General features: G+C 48.5%; 1 protein-coding gene across 7 annotated transcripts in view; it reads right to left on the bottom strand.

Annotated features, from left to right (window-relative positions):
* Nucleotides 1-14300, bottom strand: part of PMS1 (PMS1 homolog 1, mismatch repair system component) — a 903709-nt gene that overhangs the window by 616667 nt on the left and 272742 nt on the right. For 5 of the 7 annotated variants that reach the window (XR_014979980.1, XM_085648798.1, XM_085648797.1 and 2 more), the window contains one exon: nucleotides 4251-4367. The exons of the other annotated variants lie outside the window; for them this stretch is intronic. Coding sequence is in view for 4 of the 5 variants with exons in the window: in XM_085648798.1 (XP_085504924.1) it covers nucleotides 4251-4367 (117 nt within the window). In the remaining variant the exon portion in view is untranslated. The remainder of the gene's footprint in view (nucleotides 1-4250; nucleotides 4368-14300) is intronic. 7 annotated transcript variants of the gene reach the window in all.

Here is a 14300-nt window from a genome sequence, read left to right as displayed (position 1 = left end):
CGCACGGGCATTGGCTCCATCTTTAGATTGTTTTGTTGCAGAGGGAGATGATTGAGTTAGTAAGAGTAGTAAATACGATCATTAGCCCTTGCCTTATGCTTGTCATGGAGAAATTGCATGAGCTTTTCTAGCTCATCGTAATGAGCCCCATCGTATCGGGCAAACAAAGCTTTTGATGAATTAGCAATGCGCCAATGATTGGCCGCTTGAGAGGCTACTCTTTTGCCTGAGGCATCAATTAGCTTGGACACCTTGTCAGGAGGAGGGCCTCACCTGTGGTCTGTGAGTTAGTTCTCTTGCGAGCGTTTGAAACCACAAGAGAGTCTCAGGGCAACTGACCTTTGATGTAAGTGGGGTCAATAGGTGCAGGTTTATACTTTTTCTCCACTGTAGGTGTAATTATTCTTGCACTTACAGGATCTTTGAATATTTCATCTGCGTCCTTTAACATTCCTTTAAGCATTGCCAGTGTATGAGTGGCTTTATGAGGGGAACTTAGGGTCTCAAATAGAAAGTCCTCTTCTAAAGGTTCCTTTTTTAGCTCCACCCTGTGATATTGAGCATCCCTGTTAAGTAGCTCAATATAGCCAATGTTATCATCAGGTGGCGAGGGTCTGGACGGATATGGATCAGGGTCATTATCCGTGTTTGGGTCAGTGTGATAATCCTCCCAGGGGTCCATGTCCTGTGGCCTATCCTGATCCCAATCCCCGTCCCCATCATCCTGTGGGTCAGGTGATGGTGGTGGTGAATTTGTGGGTGTGATGAGTAAGTTGGGATCAGTGGGGGAAGGAGGTGGAATGTAAGGTGGAGAAGGGTTAGCACCCACACTTTTTTTTTTAGAGGAATATGGTAATCCTCTAGCTGGCCTATGTTACGTTTTTTTTGGAAGGGTGGCATGGATATGTCCCGCATCTGGGTGTATCACCAGTTTTTTCTGTTTCAGATCCGACGTCGGAGCATTGGGCCGAGGCTCTTTAGACAGAGTGTCCTTGTCCTTACTCGCCGGTTTCGGCGTCAAAGGTTTCAGTTCCGAACCATTCGGTGCTGAAGGTGGATTCTTCGGTAACGATGGGATTGTCACTGAGAGATTTTTCGGTTTGGGTTTCGATGCCAGTTGGGCACAGATATGGGGCCGACTCTAGCCCGAGCCGGAAGGCTTTTCTTTGTATTTTGGTGCCGGGTGGGGCGTCTGAAACTTTTTGTCAGTGCCGACCTTGGCCCGAAGGCAGAGGAGGGACCGGGGCATTTTTCTTTGTTTGTGGAGGGGGCAAGGGGGTATCTTTACTCACGGTACGTTGACCCAGAGTAACCTGCTCCTCTTCTTCCATGTCGTAGTTGGCTTCGGACACGGAGACATGTTGTTCTTCCTCGGCTCCTTGAGCATGATGTTCTGTGTCGGAATCTACACCGAGGATGTCCGGTGCGGAGCTGCTTTGATGTTGCATCTCGTGACGACGAGCCCGATCTGCACGTGTCGCAGTCTTTCTCGTCGTGCACTGGGGACAGGCAGAGGTTGCACGCTTTGTGCAAGTCGGTGCGTGGAAATTTAGCACAACACCCGGGGCGGAGTTTGAAAGGAGTCCGTTCCATCGACTGCTAGTGCTGTCAGCCCGGGTAGGCCCACGGCCCGCCACAAATTTTCCGCTAGAAGTTGTTTTGAGTTGAGATGATACGTGAAGAATGAGAAACCGCGATCATTAACAATACCATCGAGGGTAGTGGATTGCGCGTCGAAGGGGTCAGAGAAACAGCGCAGCAATACACATTCGAACCCGATAGCGGGAAAAAACAATCTGAATATGGAGTCGAAGCCCATGCACACTACCACCGAAAGGAGGAGTCACCTACCTTGTGACTGGAAAGACTTAGAAGAAAAACAAAGTGCAAACATCCGGACCCAGCACTAGATGGCGAGCTATGCACAGCATGTGATCTATAGCTCACATGCCTCGAACACACATATACATATATATGTGTATATATATGTCCTTGTGTAACACAACTGGTGCTCATATAAAGCACTCTGATACCTTTGGGTCAAGTTTGTGCTATATAAAACTGGTAAAACTCTGGAAAAAAAACAGATGGCTGTACCCTAACCAACCCCCCCACCCACCTGGAAGGGGGCAGATTGGAGGTACACACTTCCCATCTGTCCACCGGGGGGCAGAAAGAGTGGGAATTTACTGAGTTGTGGACTCTGCCTGATACCTGCACCCCTTTTTATAATTAAAAAAGACCCTCTGATGTCTAGTGGGCTTTAGAAAGACTCTCCCTGCCCTGGGGGGTAGGGGGCAATAGCCCATTGCCATGCTTACCGCTCCCACTAAAAAACACAAGTGATACACTCCAACCTCAAAAAGGAAAAATCTCTGGCAACTAGTGGGATTTCAGCTGCCCTGAGGGGCACATTGGAGGTAAAGCCCTCTTATCTACCTCATAAGGGGCAGAAAGAGTTTTGGTCCAAAAGGAGGGGAGGGGCACTAGCCCATTCGGACTGCCCCATCAAAAAAAGGAATCCCTGGTGTATAGTGGACTTTCTGCCCTCTACCCGGTGGGGCAGATTGAAGGTAAAGACCCCCTGCTGCCACCCAGAGGGGGTGAGGGGGAGTGTCAGAAAACCTTGCATTGCTTAGGGAGGGGGGGGGGGGGGGAGCACTAGCCTACTGCCAAGGGTCAGCTCCAACCCTACAAAAAGTAATCCCTGGCCTCAGGTGGGCTTACTGATCAGTAGCTGAATAAATCACTCTTGGTGCTCTGCACCGGATCCTGAATGATCATATTATTCGGGATGCATAAAACATTAGATTTACCAAATAGCTACTTCGGTTTATCGTGCTCGACCCCACCAGGGAGATGGTTATTTCATTGGGTAGTTATAGTTAGGATCATGTTTCAATACAAAAGGCCTTTATTGTGTTGCTAATAACTTTGGCACCGTTTGACAAATCTCCGAAAAAACTTTTTTTACCATTAATTTTTTCATAGAAACTTTAGACACAGCTACCACTCAAACCGCTGAATAGATTTATACCAAATTAGGCAGAAAGCTAGATCTTGGTCCAAACTGTTGTAAATTCACTCAGTAGTTTTAGAGCAACTAATGCTCAAAAACGTTCTATATCTAGGGACATGGAGCCTCCTTGGTTCCAACAGATCTGCTGAGATCTGACTGCCTACCACCAAATCAACAAGGAAGTGGTGGCAACCATCATAGTTCTCGGGACTCTGTCCCAAGTCCTAAAAAATGCACACAAAAAAAAAGACTTAGAGAGTAGGGTAGGGGCCAAAAACATTTTTCTTTTTTTATAATTTGCTACCCTCCCACCCCCTGGGATAGGCCAGGGTCCGAGGGGTGGTAGTGCAGATATTACTTAATAGGAGGGAGCAAGTGGCCACCCTAACCCGAGCCTAAAAAGCTCCCTGGGAGATGGAGTTCCCGGGACTCAAAGGCCAACCCTGTGCTGCGTCACCAAAGGCTGTGCATGGCATGGGGTTGGTGGCCTGCAGGGATTGGCTGCCTTTGGGAGGCGAGGCCACACGGTTTGGCCGCAGGCCAGGCCTTGTGACCAATCCCTCATTGTGCAGGGCTGCATGGTGAGGTTGGCCACAGGGTGAGGCGAAGTCCCCGCTGCACACGGCCGAAGGCTGTCCACAGTATGGGCCTGGCTGCCTGTAGAGAGTTGGACATAGGGCCTGGCTGCAATCCAGGCCCTGCACCCAACCCCACACGTGACCAAAGGCCATGCGTGGAGTGGGGTTGGTGGACTCTGGGTTGCCTCCTGCAGGGAGTTGAACGTAGGGCCCGGCTTGCCAGGCCCTGCGGCCAACCCCACGCCCACAAAACGAAAGGCTATGGGACTGGCTGCCTGTGGGGGCGTTGGCTGCCTCCGGGTTAGTTGGCTACACTAGCACTTCTGAGAAAATAATTGTGAAAAAAGTTCATGATTAAATTAAATACTAGGTAAAGATGTTTTCTTCACAGTGGATACCTCTTTGTCAGTGATGTGACATATAGAAGCCCACACTGGTGAATGCGGCCCTACAAATACACTCACTTCGCTCACTCCAAAAATGCCCGTTTTCTGACGATGTCATGTTTTCATGTTTAAGGTACATTTGAGGTTTCTGACAATAGTATGCTCCGAGTTTTATAATCAATGTATGATGGAAGGACTGTACAGTGACATTGGAACTTCGGCACACAATCACATTAAGAGCCGTCTATTTTTCTGAATTTCACCAACCTCGGGATCCTCGGAGCTGTGCTGAAAAGGTACCATACTGCTCATAACGGCAGTTCCCAGGACTGACATGAAGGCAGATTTGTGATCCGACACTCTGGTCTTCTGCCAAACAACAGCCTGCAACGAGATGGCACAGAGTCAACCTCTTAACGTTAAATTTAGACTTGATGAGCGACAGTTATCTGTAACATTGCGTGCTTCTAAACATATATGAAACCACGAGTACATTCTTTTGAGGAAACTCCATCTGACCTCTTGGCTTTCATGACCACCAGCAAATAACCTTAGAACTCGGTTAACAAATGTTTGTTTTATATTACGTTCTCCTTTTACTTTCGCGGAGGACGTGAGCACAGGGCTGCGTTTCTTTTTCGGATTCTTACAGGCCTGGTCGGAAATGCAAGCTTGTCAATGCCAGCATCGCCTTGCGCTTGACGGCCCTGGTGCCGGAATAACTTGGGCATGCTTATTTACCCACTTAACACAAAGCAAGAGGCCCTCGCCTTCCGTGCACAATTGTAAACGTGTGGATGTGTATAATGCCGAACCGGTGCCGTACCATCATTACCGGACCCTTCCTGTTGAATACCAAATGTTGCAGAACCGTGCATCACGGGCACTCATTTCTGTAGAATCTTGCATAGAACACCTCAAATGGCGGCGAACTTCTGGGGCTCAGTAGACAGGGGCTGCTAACATGGGCAGCTGGACAAGCGGAGTTAAAAAAAACACACGCAGAAATTGTTGTGGTTGTAAATTGGATTATTTGTAGGACCAACCTCTCGATAACCCGGAAATCCAATCTGGAGCATGCCTGTGACATGAGGCTGCTCCAAGATATTTTCTGCGCGTTTCTCTGGGCTTGTTTAGCTGGCTACCCCAGTCCATCTCAATGCACATTGTTTAAGGTAATTTTAATGGTCTTTAACTGCAGTTCTGGTGGATGTACAAGCAGAGAGGCATTGTGCAGATTGACATCATGAACGTGTCTCCAAAAGTGAATCAGTTCACAGCACCAACTGCACAGGAATAATGGCAGCAAAGATTTCTGACCATCATGGTTCCATTTTAGGATGCGTTATCAGTGTGTGAGAAGTTGGCCTGATGTATGATGTCACTAGTTCTAGTGTACACCTTATATCAGTCCAAATACCCTTATGGTGATTGGTTGTAAAGTCAACCTTATAGACCAGCTATCCTAGTGGTAGCATGGACAAGAGCAGTCTTAGGCTAAACTCTGAATGGCATGTGAAGCCAGCTGTGATACCATATATAATCCCTTGAATACCAAATGAAAGGACACCACAACAGATATATATATAAAATAAAGTGTATTTATTCTAAGCAAACCCTCGGCACTCTTTATGAGATTAGAGGTAAGTACAACACAGTCTTATTTATGCATACATTAAGTCACACAGGTAAGTAATACAGTTAGGCCCTAGGGGCCACGCAAACCATATACTAAGTAAGTGGTATAAGAACCACTGTCACGGAAATAGAATAGGCCTAGGCCTAGGGAATCGCTGGGGCTACACTACACTAGCGTTAGTTAGGAAGTGGGAGGCCCACGGGATTCGTGTGCAGAGTGGAAACACTCACGCGTAATGCGTACAAGTCAATAGCAATAGTGCAGTTTAGAAAACGGTAGATTTAGGACACTTCCGGAGTAGCTAGGAAGTTGAGACTTGAAAACTAGACACTAGGATAGTCACTATCCTGATGAGCACCGGAGTACCCAAGTTACCTAGCCCACAGGCTGCGGGTGCATAGGGGTGAAGATGCGTCGTTTTCGTCGTCGACTCCTATGGATGCCTGAAGAAAGATGCTGACAGGCAGTCAGTGAAGAGTGTCCGGTGGATCCCAAGGCTGGGATCAAGAAGAGAAGAAACCTGCAAGCAGAAGGGACAGAGTCAAGGTCACTAGCCAGTGACCACGTGGAACCCGGAAGGAACCAGGCGATGTCGTGAAGATTGCAGGTGAAGGTGAAGCTTGTCGCTGCAGCCTGGAGGACCAGGAAGCGTCGAGGACGACCAGGACCAGGAGGCGAGCTGTCCCACGAAGGCTCTTGCTGTCGGCGGCGTCGAAGTTGGACTAGGACTCACCAAGCCTTGGCAAGCGGAACCCACGAAGAACGAAGGACTTGCTTCTGGTGCAGACCAGGAAGGTCTGGGGTGCTTCTTCTTTGCAGAGAAGCGGGAGCCAGTCTGGAGGAGCCAAACCAGCGCAGAAGATTTCAGGGTGCGTCGTCACAAAGGCCACTAGCCAGCGGGCAAGCAACCGGACAGACGCGGCAAGCAGGAAAATGCTGAAGGGCCCCACGCAGGACTCGTGGAGTGTGGGGGGCTGGTCTTCGGTGCAGATGGTGCTTGGGGTTGGGGCTTCTCAATCCCCGGTGCACAACTTCGAGGGTACCTCAGAAGCTGCGCTTTAAGTTACTAGCCACTTTTTCCAGGTAGCCGGTCCCACGTCGCTCGTCGCCTCCACGGTTCTCAGCTCGGCTGTAGATGTGGATCAGGGTCGGAGAAGTCTGGAAGTCAAGGCTCTGGTCAGGCTCTGCAGTCGGTTCCTCGTAGAGCGTGGGCAAAGCAAAGGGTAGTCTCTTGATGGTGCCTGTTTGCACAGGGTAGCCACTCCTTGGCTACAAGGGAGATTCTTCAGTCTTCTTCTTTCGTCGAATGTCGAAGGTCCAGAGTTTCTGTTCAGTTTTGCAGGTTCAGGATAATCTAAAGTCTTGAGGCCCAACTCCCACTCTTATACTAATCTGGGGGGCTGGGATACCTGCTAGGTCACGCCTTATGGGTGGGACCTGGGAGGGGGTGGTTACACCCACTTCCCTTTGTCCAGTTTCGCGCCAGAGCTGGGGCTGGAGTGCCCCAGCGCCGGTTTGAACTGGACTATGCAAGGAACACCTTGTGTGCCCCAGGCATGTCTCATTCCTTTCAGCCCACCCTGCCCCAATACACTAAAGGCTGTCTGGGGAGGTGCTAGCACCTCCCCAAGCAGGAAACCTATTGTCCAGGTCTCCCTGGCTGGGATCACTCCCAGCTGCAGGAGGTCAGACTTGTGTCGTGGCAGCAGCATCCATTTTGTGATGCTGAGGCTTTGGTCAGAGGCTAACAGTTGAAGTATGATTTTAACATGTCTTTCCCTCTAGAAGGGGGGAATAATATTCTCATGTCCAGAAATGGCATGGGGGTATTATTCCACAGTGTTAGACACCTTACACGACATGTTTCGATAAAGCCAAACCATAGTTACCATAACCATCTAAGATTATAAGGCACTTTAAGAGTATATGGTAGGCTATATCATAGAACAGCTATAAGGACCAGGTTCCGAAAGCTGCAGACAGGCTCAGCTCATGCTAGAGCACCATCTCACATGTTACCAAGCACTCTGCCTCCAGGATTGTCAAGGCCTGCCATAGGAGTGACTGATAGGTACACATGTGTCTATATGTAAGTTAGGTATAGGAATACTACACCTAAGCAAGGGGTGATTACACGACCTTGCCCCAGCTGAGTGATCAGCCAGTTGTGTCAAAATGGAAGGCCAGGCCAGGGGTGGCATAATACATGCTGCAGCCCCTGGTAGGCCTAGGGTACACCTATGCCCTGGGTACCTAGGGTACACTGTACAGGGGCCAATAAGGTGATCCTATCCAAATGGGTTATACACCTAAAGTACATAGTATTAATTTAGAGAGAGAACAGCAGGGCTGTGGGTCTGATTAGCAGGCCCACAGCCACATCTAAGTCGAAAACCAGTAAAGCAAAAGCAAAAAGTGGGGGTGAACATAGAAAGCAGACCCTACTCTCCTACACAGTGGCACTGTACACATCGGCATCGGAAAAGCTTGCGCTCATATGACCAGCCCAAATGTGTGCTATATAAGCTAACAGTCGGCCTACTTTTCATAAATAAAAATGAGCATTGGCAAAACTATGAGTTCTAGACTGATATAGGAGTGCAGACCTAATAGCTTTCCCAATGCATTTTCCCTGAGATGGAGGTTGTGCATGCACATGTATGGTGGCCATCTTGGTATTGCTTTTCATAAAATGTAAGAAAAAACCTTTCAAAAAGGCCACAGCATGTTGGATCCAGCAAGTGCACACACAGACGTGGGTGGCCATTTTGGAATGGTTAAAAAGACATTCAAAGAAGGCTGCCTGCTTCTGCACTGGTGGAAGGTGTCAGACAGAGCACGGTGGGTATGTTAGTTTACTAATTGTTAAATTAAGAAATGAGGGGGGAAGAAAAGAGGGGAGAGCAGGATGAACAATGAGAAAGAGAGAGTAAAAATGGTGCCTCATTCCTTGCAGTAAAGGGTGTTGATGTCAGCAGTGGAAGTATGCAACTCATTCAATCAAAAACAATTGAGACGGAAATGTTCCTTCAGTGGGACTAAAACAAGAATGGGAAGGAATACAACATGATTTGGTGTATGGAATTTAGATAGGCAAGAAAGTCACTGAATCAAGGGAAAGGGGTGGCTTCAAAGCCCACTATAGTTTGTCTTGGATATTTGTCAGATTTGTTGCCAACAGACAGCTAACACTGTAAGCGAGAACTAAAGACATTCTATTCTATTCCTGGCTCTGAACATTTTCCAAAGAAACTACAAATATACGATCTCAAAGACCACTGCGAAACACTTTCAAAAAGCATTGCCTTTCTCAAGGCTTTTTAATGTCTCCAAGGTCAATGTAGCCATTCTATTCAAGAATTATCTCAAGTTGCACCCTAATGTTACCCAAGTTCAACACTACATAAATTCTAAAAATGATGACTCTTACACTGCTGCAACCAAAAATCATTTATAGAGCAGCGACTCTGTGCAGAGCATGCTAAACTAGGATTTTTCTTAAGGGCAAGCCCCTCCCCTTGTTTGACCATTTTTTACTTTCTATACTTTAACTTTGATGTTAAATGTTACAAAATGCTGCTTGACATTAAAGGAGCTAGAAGTGTTTTACAGATATTACAAGGTTTAGAATAGTAGTCAGTGTCTATTGCCTTAATCTACCAAACTTTGAATGCAAACTGGACTAAATTGCATGAGTGCTTTCACATGTCATTACGGTGCCAGACCTAAGTTACTTTCTAGAAAAGATCCTCCGGCCACATTGTCTCTTAAGGTAACTCAACCTCATGAAGAGACTTCAAGCTTCAAATATTCTCAGGTTATTTTAGCAAAAGCTAAGGCAAAACAATCACTTCACACTTTATGAGATCTAGCAAAACTCAACAGGGGACAGGTAAACAATTGGACTATTAGGCTTCCTATATCTTGAGAAGAGCATACTAAGAGGGGCAATTCTAATAGATTCAAAGCACTAAGGCTGCATCTTCAACAGACTGATCACTCCCACACTGACGTATCTCATGCAACCTTCAATTCAGCATAACAGGTTTCAACACCTTTAACCTCTGGCACTGAGGATTCAGGGGATTACAGTGCCCAATCAGCAATCCCAACTTCTACCTTAGCAATGTTTCCATCAGGAGATGCACAGAAATGGCTACATTTTAAATCTCAGCTCTAAAGAGGCACAATTAATAATCTTAATTGAAACAAACACAGAAATTGTAAAGAAGATGACAGAAATTAAAAGCACAATGGGCTATCTTCAAAACAATACAAACTCTCAGATTAAAGCTCTTACAAATTGATGTGAAGACCTGGAAAACAGATCAAGAAGATCTCAACAATTCAGAGATCACTCAAGCTAGAGAGCACGATAATAGAATTCTTACCACTAACTTTACTCCTGAGAAAATCAGACCTCTGGTTTCTTAGTTACCTCCAGGCAAAGGACCAGGCCCTGCTAAAAACTCTGCAGAGGTATAGAAACTATTGGTTAAATAAATAACTCCACAATTTCTAAGCTATTGCTGGAAATAAGAAAAAACAACCCAGCTTCTTCTTCATGGTCAAAAGTTGGACTTACAGTTTTCCTTTAAAAAAAAAATAAGAGCCCTAGAGACTGTAAATCTTACTGATTTATATCACTGCTAAACATCAACTTTAGACATTTTGCAAACATTAGAGCAAACAGATTGAACCCCATCACTAACATTCAAATTTCAACATGGGTTAGCCCCTGACAGTGACATTACTTTGAATACTAACCCAGCAATTGCATTAATAGACTGATATGAAACTTTGCAAGAACCATTATTAGGCATTTTATTAGAAGCCAAAAGGATTTTGATTTGGTATTTCTAGGAGTTTTCATGGGAAGTATACAAAGGTATGAATATTCATAAGGATTTTATTAAACGGATACAGATCCTTTATAAATGCTCTGTTGTCTATGTCTGTATTAATAGTACTCTATCATCTTCTATTTATCGGTGTACTTGACAGGGCTGCCCACTTTCACCAGTCTTATTTGCTCTTTATTTGGAGCCATATATTATGAAACTGCAAACAAGGTTAACTTCAATTTCCAATTCAAACTTTCTAATACCATAGCTGCATTCACTTAAAGTGTCTCCCTCACTAAACTTCACTTGGACTATTACTGGAGAATTTGCATAATTATTTGGTTCAATATTTGGGTATAAATTAAATACTACCAAAACCCTAATTGTTGCAACAAGTGGTGCTACGTCTAATCAATCAATCAGGTGTTTGTTAAAGCGCGACTACTCACCCGTAAGGGTCTCAAGGCGCTGGGGGGGGAGGGTTAGCAGGTTCCAGTCCATCGGGGGGGGGGGGAAGGGGGGGGGTCTGTCGAAGAGCCAGGTTTTGAGGTTTCTTGCGAAGATGGGGAACGATGTTGTCTGTCTGAGGTGGAGCGGAAGGGCGTTCCAGGCTCTGGCTGCGAGGAAGGAGGCCTCCCAATCTGGTCTTTCTGGTGCGGGGGACCACGGCGTTGGAGATCTGGGCTGATCGTAGGGTCCTCTGGGGTGCGTAGAATTTGAGTCGGCTGTTCAGGTATTCTGGTCTGGTGTCGTGGAGGGCCTTGTGGGCGTGGGTGAGCATCTTGAAGGTGACTCTAGCTTCGATGGGGAGCCAGTGGAGTGTGCGCAGGTGCTGGGAGATGTGGCAGTGTCTTGGCAGGTCGAGAACCAGTCTTGCGGTGGCGTTCTGGATGTTCTGTAGCTTGCGGGGGAGGTTTTTGTTTATTCCAGCGTAGAGTACGTTGCCGTAGTCGAGTCTGCTGGTGATCAGGGCATTAGTGACGTCTTTCTGTGTTTGAGGGGGATCCATTTGAAGGTCTTACGTAGGAGGCGGAGAGTGTGGAAGCAGGAGGACGAGACGGAGTTGATATGGCAGTCCATTTTGAGCTCAGAGTCCAGGATGATTCCCAGGTTGCGTGCCTGGTCCGTGGGGGTGGACGGGCTTCCGAGGGCGGGGGGCCACCAGGTGTCGTTCCAGGTGTCGGGTTTTGGGCCCATGATGAGTACTTCTGTTTTGTTGGTGTTTAGTTGTAGGCAGCTGTTTTTCATCCATTTGGCGACGGCTTCCATGCCTTCTTGAAAGTTGTGTCTAGCGGTATTGGGTTCGTTGGATAGGGAGAGGATGAGTTGGGAGTCGTGTGCGTATGACACAATGTTGAGTCCGTAGGTTCGGACGATGGGGGCGAGCGGAGCCATGTAGACGTTGAAGAGGGTAGGGCTAAGGGAGGACCCCTGGGGGACTCCGCAGGTGGTTGGTGTAGGGTCCGAGAGGAAAGGGGGGGGGGGGGTCTGACCCACTGCGTTCTGCCGGAGAGGAAAGAGTGGATCCTGTCGAGGGCTTTGTCTTGGATCCCTACGTCGTGTAGTCTGCGTATTAGGGTGCGGTGAGAGACTGTGTCGAACACCGCTGAGAGGTCAAGGAGGATGAGGGCTGATGTTTGTTTTTGTCCAGTAGGGTGCGGATGTCGTCTGTTGCGGCGAGGAGGGCGGTTTCCGTACTGTGGTATTTCATGAAGCTGGACTGGGAGGAAACGAGGATGTTGTGCTCTTCGATGAATGTGGCGAGTTGGCTGTTGATGGCTTTCTCGATGACTTGTGCTGGGAACGGGAGCAGGGAGATGGGTCTGTAGTTTTTGAGGTCGGTGGGGTCCGCCGAGAGTTTCTTCAGGAGGGTGTTGACCTTGGCGTGTTTCCAGTCGTCCGGGAATGAGGCGGTTGCCAGGGAGCAGTTGATGGTATGGCAGAGCATGGGTGCGATGGTGTCGGCGGCTCTGTTGAAAATGTGGTGGGGGCAGGGGTCCGTGGGGGCGCTGGAGTGGATTGACTTCATCGGCTTCAGTGGGTCTTCGGTGGTGAGGGCTGTCCAGTTGTCGATTGCTGGTTTCAGGGTGTCGGGGTGGTTGGTGAGGGTTCAGTGTGTTGGTTGTCTTCGTCGAAGTTGTCGCAGATGCTCTTGATTTTGTGGTGGAAAAAGGTGCTGAGTTTGTCGCAGAGGTCTTGTGAGGGAGGGATGTCGGTGGACTAGCTGGTAGGTCGGGCGATGTCCTTGATGATGTTGAAGAGTTCTTTGCTGTTGTGTGCGTGAGTGGAGATTCTGTCTTCAATCGCTTTTTTCCTCGTTTTTCTGATGAGTTGGTGGTGGGCGTTGGTGGCGGCTCTGAAGTTGTTGTGGGCTTCTGTGGATTTGGTATTCCTCCAGGCCTTTTCGAGGTGGCAGCAAGTGCGTCTGGACTCTCGAAGTTCGGTGGTAAACCATCTGACTTTCTTGGCGTGGGTGTTGTTGTTTTTCTTGAGGGGGGCTATGGTGTTGGCGCTGTCAGAGATCCATCTGTTCAGGGTTCGGGCTGCAGTGTCGGGGTCGTCGTTTTCTGCGATGGTTGGGGTGGAGTTGCTGAGTGATGAGGTTAGCTGGTCGTCGGTGATTCTGGTCCAGTTTCTTCGTGGGAGCAGGTGCTGGGGTCTGTGGATGGTGGATGTTCTGAAGGTGAAGTGGATGCATCGATGGTCAGTCCATGGGAGTTTGGTGGTGTAGCTGAAGGTGATGGAGTTTCCTGTTGTGAAGAGGGGGTCGAGGGAATGTCCTGCTGAGTGCGTGGATTCTGTCACGATCTGGCGGAGTCCAATGTTGTGGAGGTTGTCCAGGAGGGATGTGGTGCTGGGGTCCAGTTGGTTGTCGAGGTGGAAGTTGATGTCTCCCATTAGGGTGTAGTTGGTGGACGCGATGGCATGCGGGGAGATGATGTCCATGATAGAGTTGGCGAAATGTCCGCAGGGTCCAGTGGGTCGGTTGATGAGGGTTCCTCGGAGGGTGGTGGTAGGGCTGGCTAGTATCTTGAATTGAAGGTGCTCCATCAGGTTTGCGGGTTCATCGGGGAGTGTGCTCAGGCAGAGGGTGCATTTGTGGACGATGGCGATTCCTCCTCCCGGTCGGGTGGCGCGGTCCTTGCTGGAGATCTTGTATCCTTGGGGAATGGCGATGGCAATGTCCGGTCCAGAGGTGGTGTTGATCCATGTTTCGGTGAAGAACGCTACGTCCGGCGTGGTGCTGTCGAGGAAGTCCCATATTTCTGTGATGTGTTTGTGGAGGGAATCGGACGTTGAGGAGGATGCATTGCAGTGTCTTCGGTTCGGTTGTGGTCTTGCGGGCGGGTTGCGCCGGGTCCATGGTCTTGGCGCTGGTCGCAGTCGGGACGCAGATGAGCTTGCCTTGCACGCGCCCGCTACGCCGCCACCATTAAGTAGGGGTCGGGGAGGGCTAGACAGCTAGGAGGTGGGAGTGGGGAGGCGAGCTGGATTGGGTCGGTCGCGTTGGTGGTGCTGGGGGGGGAGGGGCCACGGGGGCAGCAGGGAAAAACAGGTAGAAAAAGGCAAAAAGAGAGGAAAGACTGGAAATAAGGCAGTGAAAAGTGCAAGAAAAGTGGAGGAATGAGACAGAAGGGGAGTGAGAGGGGGAGATTAAATCAGTGAAAAAACGAGTGAAAACAGAGGAAAGACACAGGGGGAGTGAAAGGGGGAGAAAATAAATCAGTGAAAAGCGAGTGAAAACGGAGGAAAGACAGAAGGAGAGTGAGGGGGGAGATTAAATCAGTGAAAGAACGAGTGAAAAAAGGAGAGAAAGAGCGGAGCAAGAGAAAG

The sequence above is a fragment of the Triturus cristatus genome, chromosome 3_2, assembly GCF_964204655.1.
Source record: "Triturus cristatus chromosome 3_2, aTriCri1.1, whole genome shotgun sequence".
NCBI classification, from domain to species: Eukaryota; Metazoa; Chordata; class Amphibia; order Caudata; family Salamandridae; genus Triturus; species Triturus cristatus.
Note: the sequence above shows the minus strand (reverse complement) of the source record. Positions and strands in the feature narration are given on the sequence as shown.